The following is a 15,608-nucleotide window of genomic DNA, read 5'->3' on the forward strand; positions in this document are numbered from 1 at the left end:
GACATAAATATGGCCCAAATATCACATGGGACACACACTAAAAATTATCCTGGTGTTAATCTGGAGATTAAATTTAACTCGGCATCCTATACTGTTTGTCAGAGCTGAGGCTCTCCCTGGTCAGGAATGAGTATCCGTTCTCATTTCTCTGTAAAGCCAGACTTTTCTTAGATGGAATGATGTTCTATGCTGAACTGAATGTCATTTGATATGGCCAGGATCCAACAACTCCTCAGTTTTGCCCTGTAAGACATCTCTCTTTCCAAGAGCTGTAGGTAGGGGCCCAGGGGTAGTGTTTGTTCATGGAAGACATCATGCTAACAGTAATCACCAGACACCATAGGCAGGGCAGTGGCCTATCCCCTTAGAAAACAGCGGCCTATTGACCTTGGCCCCAGAGAGTGGGATGGGGGAAGGGTACCTTTGGGAAGTTGAAGCATGGCGAGGGAAGAGCATGGCTGTCAGCCCTTGATGAACCTCCATCCCAGACAGAAGGGCTAAAATGTGAAATCTAACAGGAGTGGGGGTGCTGCATGACCAGAGAGGAGAAATATAAAGGTGACGGCCACCCCTGAATTCTGCCAACGGCATTCGAAAAGCAAAAAAGCAAAGCGTGCACCAGCCATTGCTCTGCAAAGGCACTTTTCAGGTGATGAACACAGCTGTGACATGCAGAGCCTGGAGTGGAGACTCATTATCCAGTCAGCGTTAGCTACCTGACAATCCCTGGGCCAGCGAGAGACCCTGCTTCAAAGAGAGCGAGGGAGACAGCCCTGGAGGAACAGCAGCCCGAGGCTGTCCTCTGGCCTTCACACACGAGTGCACATGCACACACACAAGCACCCACACTCCTGCACAAGCACACACACCCTAGGAGACACAGAGAAGCAAGCACAGTTAGCTCAGGTCCTATTGCAGGCCTTAGTTCCAGTGCAGTGACAGCCACCCCCCCTGAGGGCTCAGCCCAGCACGGGTGGGCTTCGGGCACCTGTGCCCACTGTGACATTTGAGTAACGAAAAACAACCAGCAAAACAAGGCCCTGGTTCAGTTCATTGCAATTTATTTAATTTAAAAATAAAGACAGAAACAAAAAAATGACAAAAATCAGATTCCAATAAAAAAATGAACACTTTGGGTAATTAGCCAGCTTTTATTTTATTTTCCCTGTAGGCTGTTCTCAAACCAGTCAATTAAATGAAGACCGATTTTGACCGGAGCCATAAAAGCATGCTGCACCAATTAAATTACACCAATATATTATTATAATACCTTTGAAATGCCTTTTAGACCAATAAATAAAAGACAAATTCAAATTAAAGTCAACTTTTTATTACCAAAAAATATAGAAATTAAATAAAAGTCACAACATGGATTTAAAAAAAAAATGTGCAGTCAAGTTTTCTCGCTCTCCTTTCCTTTTTTTTTTTCCCTCTTTTTTTTTTCTTCTTCTTCCTAGGAATGATACCATGCCAGTAAATCCCCACAGAACGTTTCCAGTTTGGCAGCAAGCAGTCAGTCCATCATTCACATTTGTACTCAAGACAGCAGGCCGGGGCACAACCCGCCCGAATTTCACCCTGCAGAGCGCTCCTGTCATAAGGAGTGCCTGGTCACAGAGACCAAGTTCAGAGGGAGTTTAGTCATGTTGCCTAGGGTCCTGAAGCACTTTCCCAAAAACTGATTATGCCTTGAAGTTTACCTGTAAAACGAAGTCCAATCCCACCCTTTGGGCAGGTGTGTAAACGAAGACCACGAGAGGACCCGGGAAGCCAGGGAAGGACCAGGAGGGCTGACAGCCCGTCTGCCCGTCTGCCCGTCGGGGCCATCCACATGTCGCTCACTAGCGACTCCAGGAAAATGAGTTAAGCATACCATCTTTGGCTGGGGATCAGCTTGTAGGGAACAGGACTTCATTGGGAAGCTGCTTGTTAGGGGTCTACTCTGTTCTAACTCTTCCTTGCAGGGACAGTCGGCATCTGACTGAGGAGCAGACGGCAGGACCGAGCCTGGCCTTGGGAAACCACCCACCCACTTCTCCAGCCTCCACATGATGGAAGCAGCTCTCACACCACCGTGTGGGCCCGAGACCACCAGATCTTACAGCAGTCCTGAACTCCATTCAGGGTGTCCCAGAACGGAGGACAGACCAGAGCCTCTGTTCTGGGTGGGAAACCTGTTTTTCCGTTGCCTTCGAACATTCTGGTGACCGGGAAGAGAGAAGGCAGAGGAGAATGGGTTTCCTAATGGAGTCACCAGAATGATGGGAAATACTAACCAGATCATCCCACCAGCCAGCAATGGCTGCTATGCCTGAGACCAGCTGCATGCTCAGCGCCAGCAGTGAAGAAGCAGGGGCTGTTCACAGGAGGAGGCAGGGGGATGGGGGATCAGAAGTTGCATGCTGCCATCTACGCAGCCCCAAACCCACAAACCCAATTCTCTACCTACAGATTTTTCTCCCTTTTTGCCCATACCAGAGTTCAGGAAGGGGGTGGAACTGAGAGAAAGGAATCCAAGCAGCTTCCCAAAATATCCTGCTCAGCTCAACCCAAAGAAAGGCACAGGCCTAAAGCCGGAGTGGGTGGTACACAGAGATGCAGAACAGTCCTGGAAAAGCAGGGCAGCATCTTCCTGACAACGTTCTCAGTGCTGTGGCAGACTCTGGGTCGTCTTCCTCCACTCCCTCTCCGAGAGGCTATCAGAAGGCAGTCACCTTAGAATAAGGATTCTAATTTGCCCAAGCCAGTGGATTCCAAGGTCAGAGCAAAAAGACCATCTCAACCCCAGTATCACCAGGATGCTGACTGTGGGGATGATGTCACCTGGAATCTTAGTGTCTGGAGATTAGATTAACTAGCTTGAACATTTTGAAGCATCCTGTCACACCTCTTCTCTGCCTCCTCCAGAGCCATCTGGATAACTCCTGAAGAAATGTCCCTACGCTTTCCCCAACACTCTCCTCTTTCAACATCTTGTTCCCTGGATGGATGGAACTTGTCTTCTCCCCACAATGCAGGAGAGCAGAGCCACAAGACACAAGACAGAGCGCTTAGGATAGAGGAGACAAGAACCTTCAATCAAACCGCACCTTCTGCATCCACATGCCCACCTACACACTAGCTCCCTAAAAGCAACCCATGTACTGTTAAGGTTCCACACTTCTGGATGGACAGAGGCCACAGCTGAACCAGCAATCCTCTGGAGGCCCTGACCACATCACATCCAATTAAAACATCCATGCAGGTGAGAAGGCAAGAGGCGATGTTCCAGTTAATACCGAGACCTTTAAGAAAGTGGTAAGTTGCCCCTGGCTGGTATGCCTCACCTTCCATCAAACTGTGCAAAAGTCACAGCGGCTGTTTGCCCTGTCGACACCAAGCCCTGGCCTCTCACACTACCATCCTTCTCTTTGCCCACTTTCATGTTATGCTAAAGAACCAGGCAGGAAAGAGGAAGGAGATCCTGGGAAGTCAAAGACTTCCCACCACCTGCCTATGTCCTTAGCAAAGTTCAAAGCATTTGCTCTCAGCAAGTCCCTCTGTCTTCTACTCAAGGTCCAGGAGCAAATTAACCAATGCCATGGTCGGCCATGAAGGGGTCAGCTGGCACCTCAGGGCTCTGTAACCTAACTCCCAGGGCTCAGGCCTGGCAGGAGAGCTGTTATTGCCATTCCTGATCCCATGGCAGTTACCGGTACTCAGTCACAGCACCCTGTGCTGTGCCTAGGCTACTCAAAACAGCACACAGTACAGATATTAACTGATGACCAAGTCAAGCTCAGGGTGCTGAAATCTTGCCAGCCCCTATGTAGTCAGACCAGGCTTGCTAATGTATTCACCCAAAGCAGATGGTCTCAGTCTTCCTGCCCCTTCTCCAAAAATGTCTAGAAGACTTCTAGGGAAACACCCCCTTCCCCATAATGCCCCCTCCCACTTCACGCTGGCAACATCGCCTTCCCTGGGGAGCCAAGCCTATGTGAGATGCCATATGGGAATGCCAGTTAGGACCCACATTCTGAACTGGTAAAGAACCATTTCCATCCCTTTTAGGTGCAGACTCAAGGCTGCAAACACTGGCCGGGCCAGACCTTACCAGTTATCAGTCCTTTTCCAGTCCATTGCCATGGCCAGCAAAGAGGTAACCAGCCTGAAGCTTAGTTCTGTTCCCCAACTCCCTTAGACCCGCCCACCCACCCATCCCATCCTCTGTGCACTGAGGGGCTAGTTGAGCTTGCTGCAGATCTCCAGGGCTTTTTTATACACCTGAGTCACATCGTCCATATCAGTGAGGAGGGAGAAGCTACTGTCTGCCAGCCGGTTCCGGTACCGCTTCAGGTGCTGGGGCCGGGGCCGGTTGTGGGAGGTCTCAAAGTCCTGAAGCTGGAGGAAATTTTCAGCAGAGACGCAGCTGCGGATGCGCTGGCGGGCAGGACGATTCTCCTGGAGATCTAACAAGTCAAAAGAGTCACTGGACAGGACACTGTCATCGCTGATGACACTGGACGGGCGGCTGTAGCTCCGGGAGACACCGTCAGGGTGGACACCAGGAGCTGACAAGGATTCCAGTGTGGGCATTTCGGGGCCGGCGAGGCCAGGGTCTGTGGCACCATCGGAGTACCTGCTGCTGTGTTTCAAGATGCCCTTCCTCCGGCAGGACAGGCTGTGGGAAGTCCCCCGGGCTGCCTCCGAGGAAGGGGAAGAGAGGCCACTGCCGATGATGACGTCATTACTGTCCAGCAGCTCTGAAGACTCGCTGCGCTCCGGGGATGAATAATAACCAGATTCTCTCTGCTGGGTCTTTTTCAAGATGCCTTTCTTGGGCATCGTGGCTGACTGTTTGAGGCTGAGCTTCCCTGACATCTCTGCCTCAGGGGAAATGGGGAGGGGGATGCCAGTCCGGCACAAATCTTGCTCCATTTTGAAAGGAGACGGTAAGGTGGGGCCCACGATGCCTTCGATGAAGCCGGTGCTGTGGGAGCGATGCTCACTGTTGCTCCGTTTCTTCAGAATTCCCTTGGGCCGCTTGGAACTCAGCTTGGATGGGCTTTCAGGTACGGCGTCCTGGCCAGACGGGGGAAAGTCATTTTCCTTTTTGGACTTCTTCAGCGACCGCTGCCGCTCCAGCACAACCTCAGAGGCTCCGGGTTTGGCCAGGCCCTTCATCTTGGCTTCAGCCTCAGCCTGCAGCCCGGCAGAACGATGGTGCCAATCAATGATCCGTGCCAAGAGCGGCGACTCGGAGTCCGTGAGGGCATCACAGTCACAGACACTGCTCTTGTAGCCCCAGTTCACCCACCAGTGGTTGGCAATGTCCTCGATGGTGGCCCTGCGATCCGGGTTTACCATGAGCATCCACCGAATGAGTCCTCGGGCATCTAAGGGGTGAAAGACAAAAACCGTCAGGCTATCCATGGGAGCTTTTGGCAGGGGACTCTCAATGAATGGTTACAGAGACATGCACACTTCAAGCAAAAAAAAAGGATCCATTGGAGTGTGCCAGCCTCGTGCTGAAGCAGGAAGCCAGTCTTTAGACCACACAACACAAACTTAACCAAGGCTCAGGACCACAGCCACAGAGCGGTCCCATCCTGACTTGTTTTCCTTTCCCTTCTGGGGTACATCTTCCCATGTGTCAAGTGCACGTGTGTGCTGGTGCATACATCTGTGTGTATGTGGAGACCAGAGGACAACTTCTGGAAACCCTTCCTCAAGCCCATCAGCCCTTTTCTTTTAAGACGGGGTCTCCCACTGGCCTGGACCTCACCGAGTAGGCCTGGCTGGCTGACCAGTCAACCCCAGGGGCCCATCTATTTATAACTCAGCACCAGCAGATCCTAATTGTGCATTATCATGCCAGGTGTTTGGGGGTGAGTTCTTAGGACCACACTCATGTTTTCATGCCTACTATCTGCTTTTCCACATGTGAAGAAATGTCCTGGAACTACAGATCTCTCTGTCACCCCAGATCTGCATCAAGTCCAAAAGGCCAGGTAATTGGGAAAGAATTCAAACTCAATCTCACTACAGCTTTGGTCAGTATCATTCTTACTAAAACAAAAAGCAGGTGTTCACCAGAAGCCTCCCAGAGATGGGTACATGTAAACACACAGTCCTCAGTCACCTGGAAAAGGTGCTGGAGGCAGAGGATGGAGGGAGAGACAGACGCTCACCTGTGCCAGGTGTGGCTCTTACCTGACACACCTGGGCAGGGAGAACAGCTTCACCCATGGCTGGCCCCACTCCCAAGGTCTTAGCCAGGATCTGAAAGCCACACCCAGTGAGCTCACCTCCTGTGGCTGACATAAGCCCTATTGATATCCAACAAACCAAGGGAGGGCTGATCTTTATCTGCTACCCAGGTGGCCACAGCCTTTCTTAAAAAAAAAAAAAAAAAAAGTCCCTTTGTAAATTCTATTGCCAGGGATATAGGGGAAAGGCCCCCAAGGATGCTGAAGAAGCCACAGGAGCCAACCTCACAGCTGATAAACTTTCAGGATCAAGCCGTGCCCTGCGCCTCACCTGACACTGAGTTTTACCCTGGGAGGCTGCCTCCTCCCATCAGCCAAGTCTAAAGGCTGGTAAGAGGCTGGCAGAGCCCAGCAATGGGGACAGAGTGACCGACAGTCCTGAGAAAGGACGGAGTGACCAACCACTCGGTAAGGATTTCCTGAACTCTTACAAGGTGCCAGGAAGTTTACTGGTACCAGTTAGTGAGTAAAAGACCAGCACCACAGAAGTCCCGTCTGTCTGTCAATCTGTCTATCCTCTATCTCCCTCCCTCCCTCTCCCACCCTCATCTGTCCACCACTTACCTACCTACCCACCCATGTTAGTCCTCATCTTTCTACACTGGCAAATTGATCTAAATTTGTTGGCAAGTCCCAAGCCACTGCCCACAGCTCTTCTGCAGGCATCCTGTGGACACAGAGCAGCGACGTCCCGGGCTCTGAAGCAGGCATGCCTGCTGCTCCAGCTGCTGCTCTCAGGCTGAAAACATGCAGCCCTTTCTCCTTTTGCTTAGTGCTCAGTTTGTCACATTTTTGTTCTTCCTGATAGAAATCTGCCATTTAAAATGCACCCTCCCCGCCCCCCACCACACAAGGCAGAAGTTCTGTATACTGTCCTCAAATGCAAGAAGACCATGATGGAGAAAACATGTGTGGTAGATAAACTTCATCAGACATGAGTAAAGGTGCCATTGGCCACTGAATTTGAGGTTAACAGATCAAAAATGCATACTAAATGAGATGTTCCTAAACAAAAATATAGCAAAAAAATGTTACATACTGATAAAGACAAAAGTACTTATCAGGCTCGGAGACTTAAAGCTAAGCCTATGTGTCCCCTAGAAACCAGGAATGGTTCAATATTCACTCGTTTTGTGTTTGTAACAATTTTATAAAACAAATGTGAATAATTAAAAAAACTGTGTGTACATTAAATGAAATGTATACAACTGTTAACCACATTCTGTGCTGGCCGCATGCCCACACTCTTGTAACGCACCTGGTGCTCTCCCATGAAGACATAGAACTTTTGACTTTGGTCGCTCTGACCAACAAAAAAATCCCAATGATGACAAGAGCCCCATTGCTAAGCACAATTAATAGGAATGCCTGCCTTCTCCACCTTCAGAGTCCTCAGCTGGAAAGTAAGGGATCCAGGCTCTGTTCCGGAGTGACCAGCCATAGGGAGGCACCTCAAGAGTCCAAGCCCACACAGACAGGCACAGAGGTAAGTGACACACAGCCCCAGCAGCAACCCCAACTCCCAGATGACTGAAAGTAGGTACAGAGACCCCAGGTGAAGCCAGAACCATACTACCCCACCTGAAGGACTGACAGACAGGAGTCCATGGTGGTCGTTTAAACAGATAGGTTTGTTTTAGGGTACAGCATGGTTACTGTGCAAGAAGAAATGACGTAACAGTGTCTGTGAGCCAGAGCTCAGGCAGCGGACACAGGGGTGAAAATGTGGGAGGAATGGCCACCCTTGTGGCCCTTACCATTAGGGGAGGGGGATTTATGTCTACATGACCTGTGAGGGACTTCAGGGAATAGAAAGCCTTTCCAAAGCTTTAATTTATGGTGGAGAACTGGCTTGCCACATTTTATACAGAATGTAGAATCAAGAAGGGCTCCTGGGCCAATCTAAAGAATAGTTGCTCTGAAAACCTCACTTGAGGCAGTTCAGCAACCCTAAAAAGCCAGCTTTTCCAGGAACTCTTATGAAAGAAGAATGGGAAATAGGAGATGCCTTATAAACCAAGAAAGTGTGTGTGAGCTTGGGCAGATAAACCAAGTACTCTCCCCTCGACCCCCGACCTCCACAGGACACACACCTGAGGGCTGCGTGGGTTCCCGGTATTCTCCGCTGCTGATCTGTCGAATGAGGTTTTTGTGATCAAAACCATCGAAGGGCATCGTTCCATAAATGAGAGTGTAAAGCAAGACACCCAGGGCCCAGCTGTCCACCTGGAGCAGAGAGACAGGACACATCGGAGCTAGGACGCAGACCCCAGATGCTTTCCAAACCACTGGCCACCCATTGTACCCCCAGGAGTAGGATTTAGCACCTGGAAGGCAGGTTCCCACCACAGCCCAACAATGAAGAACACAAGCCCACCCTGTTTAAGAGTAGTCTGAAGTAGGGAACTGTCCCTGGTTCTCACAACGATCCCCTGAGGCAGGTGGGGTCTAGAATACTTTTAGCTCAATTTGAAAAATGAGAATAGAAAAAAAAGAGACCTCTAAATGGCTTCCCCAGAAAAGCCCCTTCCAGGTAATGGAGGTGCCTAACACAAGAATCCGATCCTCCCTTCACCACCTCAGAGGGCTCAAGGGTTCCAAAGTCAAACCCTGACAGAGCCAGGCAGACAATAAACACACACAAAAGCAAGAACGAACTCGGGGTGTAAATGGGGACAGTTGGGGACAGAGACAAAGTGTAGCGTGCATTCATCCATCTCAGGCAGGCAGTTTCTTCACAGCTTATACTACCATGCACAATTGTAGGCCCAGCACTGCCAGAGTGTTTGGTTTTTACAGAGAAGTCAGAAATAGGACTTTTCTGGGGAATCTCTCAGCTATTAAATGTTTGTTCATTTTTTTTTTAAGGGAGATGAATGTGGCCAAATAAAGCATGCTTGCTGACCAGACCTGAGGGCCAGCTCTGCACCTCAGACACCAACCACCAACGACCAAAGAAGCATCCAACAACAAATTTATAGGCCTGTTTTAACATTTTTCCAAACTGAACCCTATGTTCATCCCTTATATTTTAGTTTTGAAGACCTTCTCTTGACTTTAACTGCTGGTGATTCTTGGCATTCTTCCCTTGATCCCAGCCCAGCCACCAGAACACTCTCAGACGGACAAACATTCGGAGGAAAGCATTTCTACACACCAAGCAGCTGCTATTTAAAGGCTAAGGGCTGGGTGAACCTCCGCAAGGGGAGGCTCACCATCCGACAAGAAAAGTTACTAACTCATAGTTCCACAGACGCTGCGCTGGCTGATTTCTGTTGATTTGACACAAGGCAAGGTCACCTGGGAAGAAGGGGCCTCAACTGAGAAAAAGGCCTCCATCAGAACGGCCTAAAGGCCAGTCTGTGGGCACGTTCTTGGTTAATCGGACATGGGAGGGCCCGTCCACTGGGGGCAGTGTCAACCCTGGAAGGTGGTCCTGGGTCATACAAGGAGACAGGCTAAGTGAGCCACACAGAGCAATCCTGTAAACAGTTCTTCCACGGTCTCTGCTTCAGTTCCTGCCTCCGGGTTCCTGCCTTGAGTTCCTGCCCTGACTTCCCTTCACGATGGACTGTGTGCTGTAAGATGAATTAAACCTGCTCTCCCCCAGCTGCTTTTGATCGTGCTGTTTATTAGAGCAACTGAAAGCAGGCTAAGCAGATGTGTCTCTAACAGTGACCATGAGAGAGAGCCCTTCTAAGGCATGTCACAAAATGCATTTCTCATGAAAGAGAAGATGCCACTAAAATTTATTTCCTTAAACATACACACTACTAAATATGGGCAAAAGAGATAGACACCGAAAACAGTTTTCTTTGTCCTCTTTATTTTGATACAATAGGGAAAAATTAAGTGTCTAAAGCCAGGGAAATTATTAAATATATAATAATATATGCTAAAGCAAGATATTATGTGGTTATTACAAATAATATGTTAATAATGACATTGGAAGGTGTCACAAAATAATTATAAATTGGCAAGAAGTGTGTGTGTGTGTGTGTGTGTGTGTGTGTGTGTGTGTGTGTGTGTGACAGAATGCATAACTTGCCCTTTACTTAACTTGATTTCAATTATTTTCAGATGATCTCAACTATTTCCAAAAATGTTACCTTGGAAAAAATCTAAAAAAATCAAAGAACTCCTAAGCAGCTGCCGTCCAGTGGAACAGGCATCTTTATCTGCTCTTTTAGGATTCTCTTAAGGTTTTCCCACATCTTCTCTAGGGCCTGTATTAATGTTCCTAAAATCAAACGATGGCAAGTTTTCTTTGTTTGGTCTTTGGGAGTTTTAAGAACTTTCTTGCCTCCCTTCCTCCTCTCCCTCCAGCTCTCCCATCCCCACACCTGCAGGCTGCTCACCTCTGGCCCTCGGTAAGGCCTCCCATTGACAATCTCAGGAGATGCGTAGAGTGGGCTCCCACAAAACGTCTGCAAGTACTTGTCCTTCTGGTACAGGTTGGAAAGCCCAAAGTCAGCGATCTGCAAAGGGAAGCGAGACCCAGAGAGCTCTGTTACAGAGTGAAGTGTCTGCAAACTGTTTGGTACCACCCAGGGCAGACAAGGACACCTGGGCCACCACTGTCTCTCTAGTCCTTAGTCTGCATCAAACAACCAATGCTTCCCACTGCAACCAATACCGGTATGGCTAAACTATAAAACATCAAGGTTCTTAATGAACTGCTTCCTCCTCGAACAAAACCACCAGTGGAGGACCAAGTGTTCAAACACATGAGTTTTGGGGGGACATTTCACATGTAAACTACAGCATCCCAATAACAACAGCTACCACAAAAATCGCCACTTCGTGTTCCAAATAAGCATTAATGTGCGGGGTAGGCCTCATCTATAGAGTATATTCAAATGTTACAAAGGGATACTTAAAACATTCAAAAATACTATCCCCTGTATCTGCTATATTTTTTTTCTGTACATGCATGACTAGGATAATTTATAAATCAAAACAGTAAGAGATTTGTAATAATATATAATAATAAAATGGAACAATTATAATAATATACCTAAATAAAATTAACAGGCAGCATCATTGCGCTGGCACTTTGTGCCATGATTACGTAAAATAAGGTCACCTGAACACAGGTACTGCAACAGTCAATTTGACAAATGGGACAACTAGTGAGTGACAGTTGGGTGGGTAGCATATACAACATGGATACCCTGGATAAATAGATGATTCATTTCCCACCAAGACAGATGGTACAAGACTACATCACACCATTCAGAATGGCACACAATTTAAAACATATAGATTGTTTCTGGAATGTTTCATAGAATAGTGTGGGTATTTAAAGGCATGGAAACTGAAGTCCCAGTTAAGAGGAAGCAGGATTTTGAATTGTTTTAGTTTGCTGTACTGAGGACTGGGCCTAGGGCCTCGGGCATGCTAGGCAAGCACTCAACCACTGAGCTACATTCCCATTCCTCACCTTTTCCCTTTCCTGTAACACTCAGGACTAAACACAAGACCTTAGTCCTTTCATTATTATTATTAATAACGAATCTTAGTAAGTTTCTCAGAATGGCCTTGAACTAACTGTATTCCAGGCTGAACTGGATGCTGTGACTCTCCTGCTTCAGCCTCGACCTGCTGGGACGAGAGGTGTGCCACCAGTCCTGACTAAGGGGGACTAGTGAGTAACTCTTCATTTCACTACGCCCACAGTGGAATGCACGTCACACTGCAGAAAATCCTGACTCGTGCTGCTGACGCCACCACCTTTTCACCACCATATGCGTTGTATATGCAGGTGACGCAGGATGAAATTCAAATTGTGAATCATTACATTTCAGCCTAAACTCTACCGCTGGCCAACTGTGTGACGTGGAGATCACCACACCAGCTCCAAGCCAGGCATACCACCAGAGGACAGAAGCCCAGGACCTCTACCTGTCCCATTTCACAGGCCTATTATGAGAATAAAAAGAAAACCATCACCTGAGATATGATGGAACACACAAGAGTCCTCCCTACTGTGTACGTTCAGTGTGAGTGTTTGACATAGCCTCACTTCTGTAGTATTGTGCTCACTGTTCTCTGTAACGCCCTTCAGAGCACTGCTGTTACATCTGTATGCGTAGAGTACATGTGCACACATATACGCATCTGTACATACATACACGTCTGCCTTCTCTACCAGACTCTGAGTTCCCTGTGGCCGGTTCCACATTTTTGTACCGCCCTCCTAGCAGCTGCCCCTGGCCAAGACATACTCATCACTGAAACAGGCACTGTGTTTTGAAAAGCATAAGAAAATAATAGTTATATAAAATAATAACAATCCCAATTACCATTTCTTGAAAACTGTCAATTATCCAACCCCATTGAGTCCTCTAGTCCAATTCTATCAAAAACTGTATTTATAAAAATACGAATATACTTTTTGTCAAATGTCATAAGGTCACCTAATACTTTGGATTTAAATTTTTTAAATGCTCAAAAATGTCAATTTTATGTTATGGTAATTTTATTTTTATACCATGCATATGTGCGTCTCTCAAACTTCAGGCTCCTCAGTCTCAGCCAGCCTTGCGAACTGAACCCCTGTGTGTTCAACTATGCCCAGCCCTGATTTCCACTTGAGTGTTAGCAATGTGGTAGATGAGCCGCATGCTGGGGAGCCGCATGCTGATGCTGAATGCCAAAGAAGCTTTTTTGAATGAAGCCCCTCCAATAAGCCTACTTTTGTTTAAGAAAAAAAAAAGTCATCCTTGGATGAACGGAATGTCCTTCAAAGCAGCTGTGCATAACCACCCTTAGAAAAGGCATTCTTGGGGCTCAGATTGCACTTAACTGCTCCAAATTCCACTTGCTTATCAAGGCCCCTGACTGGCTTGCAGGAAGTTGGTGGGAAGCTTTACAAAGTGTGCCCTGTCAATCAGAATGGACCAGCTTCAGCTCTGGAGGTTCCATGGATCCCTGAGGCTTCAGCCTCTCTGCCTACAGCTGCAGCTCTGCTCAGCCACAGCTCAGGCGAATACACTCAGCAGGGCCACTACTGTCTGGGGCACACTAGAGCTTTCAAACACATGAGTGTGAGCACACACATTTGCACATGCACAGAGTTGCCTGCCCCAGGAGCTTTCACACATGGGCTGGGCATCCCTGCTTGCCACGCAGGCACTCTGGGGAAAGTGTGTTTACATTTCAGCCCACTCCCATCCTCGCAGACTGGTGCTTATCAGCCTCCCTGTAAAACTGTCATTGCCGCGGACACAAGATTAATAGAAATCTAGATTAGCCGTGTTCTTGGCCCTTGAATGGAAAAGCAGTATTAATCAAAACACACGCAGTGTTTTCAGACCCTGAGCCACTCAGCTCTAGGATTTAAAGCCACATGGAGCTTATGCCAACTATTGCTAGTGGGGAGACACCACTGAGTGCAAATCCACTTCTCAGAAGCCTTAGTTCTCCCATCTGCAAAATGGGAGTAAGAGTCTTCCTGCCCGTGTTGTGTCATGACTATTGAATGGCATAAAACATATATAAAGTGTGTCCAACAGTGATGGCACATTTGCCTTTAAATCCTGATAGGTAATTGATCTCAGGACATGTGAGACAGTCTCCACTGTAACACTGGGGACTGTCAACAAGAAAGGATCAGAAGTTCAAGGAGCCAAGCAGTCGCACAAGTGAATTACTTTGAATTACGAAATGAAGAAGTCATTCTCTTCTCTGACATGAGTCAGGATGGTGGTGAGTCACATGGGTCACATTAAAGCATCTCCACATTTCCCAGAGAGACCCAACCGGCCTTGGGCTCACAGCCGGGAGCAGCGACCAACACCAAACAAAATAACGCTGCTATTAGTTTCTATTATTTTCACTCTTAAGCTTTTCTTTGGGTCGTGGTACTAGTTTTCCATCAAATGCCATTATTTAAGGCCTCCTTTCTAAGTAAATAACACTCTACAAAGAGACTCAAACTAAATACAAATGCCAGCAACCTGAGAAAAAGCAAAATGCACAAGCATGAGGGAAAAACTGAAATATGTGAGGATTCAATGTAAACATAACTATGCAAAACCATCACATTTTAGAACTGATTGCCAGGTAGAAGAGACCTGAATGGCAGGAAATGAAGTTGCTGGAGGTTGGGGGTCCTAAGAAGATTTGCTGACGGTCACAAGATACACGGGGTCCCTCTGGCTGCCCAACTCTGTAAAAGGACATTTCCACCCATCACTCCATCTCTAACTAACGGAGGCATGCCAGCCAGGCCAGCCCAGCTCCCATCTGGTCCTTGAACCAGCATCCCCAGCATCATTACACAGCATCTTAGAACACAGACTCCGAAGCCCCATCCTGGTGCTCTTTGGAGAAAGAGGCCTCTCTGTTTGGGGGTGGGGTGGTAATTTGTTTTTGTTGTTGATGCTGATGCTAAACTGTTGCCCTGTCCCATACTGGATCAGAACCACTCTTTGATCTCACACTACCTCCTGCATGCAGCTCAGTTCCCACCCTGAAAAGCATCAAAGAAGGTAAAGCTCATGAGTTTCATTTGGACTGTCTTTGTGGCTATCCATCCTCTGCAGAGGTGTGCCCTGCTAAGTGAAAATCGGAGTGAAAGAAATAAATTAGGGGGGATCATTCCCATGTCAGCAGGATTAACCCCACTTCAACGCAGGTGAACCCTGAAGACAAGTACAGTTTGAAATAAGCCAGGCACAGAAAGACACTCATTGTCTGATTCTATTTATACGTGGTCCCTAGAGTAGACAAATTCATAGAAACAGAGAGTCGAACGGTAGTGATTGCCGAGGGCTGGGGGCAGGAGAAGCAAGGATCCAGAACTTAATAGGCATGGAGATCCAGATGCAGAGGAGACCTGTGGTCTGCAGCCGGGTGCTGGGATGCTTCCCGCTTCTGTGCTAGACGCCCAAGTATAGTAGGTTTTCAGTTACATTATGCATATTTTGCCACCATCAAAATAGAATTAACCCCAAGGCCACTATGAATGACAAGCTCACATGATGGAAAAGGAGGGACCAGATGGTTGATTTGAACTGCTAATAAAGGAAGCTTGTGACGAAGCTTCTTAGGAATGTCTGCCAGTCCCTTGCACTGTCTTAGAGGAAGTCCCCTGCACTCAAAGACCAGAGGCTTAGGAGTCACAAGAATCAGGACTGAACTTTGACCTTGTCATTACTAGGTAATAATTGGTAGGTACCACCACGCCTCTCACTTGTCTATCTGCAAAATGGGCTCAGAGCTCTCATCTATAGAGTTGTTAAAAGGACTGAAGACTTTAAGTTACAGCCATCTCCATTAACAGCTGGAGGCCAACTCAGAACAAGAGACGATTTTCACCCACGTATAAGAGAGGCAGGTCCAGTGTGAGTGGCT

At 47.8% G+C, this 15,608-nt stretch overlaps 1 protein-coding gene across 2 annotated transcripts in view; it reads right to left on the reverse strand.

Moving 5' to 3' along the window:
- Positions 1 to 1,044: 1,044 nt before the first annotated feature.
- Nuak1 (NUAK family kinase 1) overlaps positions 1,045 to 15,608 on the reverse strand; it is a 72,530-nt gene continuing 57,966 nt past the window's right edge. For both annotated transcript variants that reach the window (XM_052752915.1, XM_052752916.1), the window contains 3 exons: positions 10,607 to 10,726; positions 8,342 to 8,474; positions 1,045 to 5,375 (listed from right to left, as the gene is read on the reverse strand). In XM_052752915.1, the coding sequence (XP_052608875.1) occupies positions 4,222 to 5,375; positions 8,342 to 8,474; positions 10,607 to 10,726 (1,407 nt within the window). In that variant the 3' untranslated portion in view covers positions 1,045 to 4,221. The remainder of the gene's footprint in view (positions 5,376 to 8,341; positions 8,475 to 10,606; positions 10,727 to 15,608) is intronic.

The sequence above is a fragment of the Peromyscus californicus genome, unplaced genomic scaffold (assembly GCF_007827085.1).
Source record: "Peromyscus californicus insignis strain IS unplaced genomic scaffold, ASM782708v3 Scaffold_24__1_contigs__length_46423439, whole genome shotgun sequence".
Classification (NCBI taxonomy): Eukaryota; Metazoa; Chordata; class Mammalia; order Rodentia; family Cricetidae; genus Peromyscus; species Peromyscus californicus.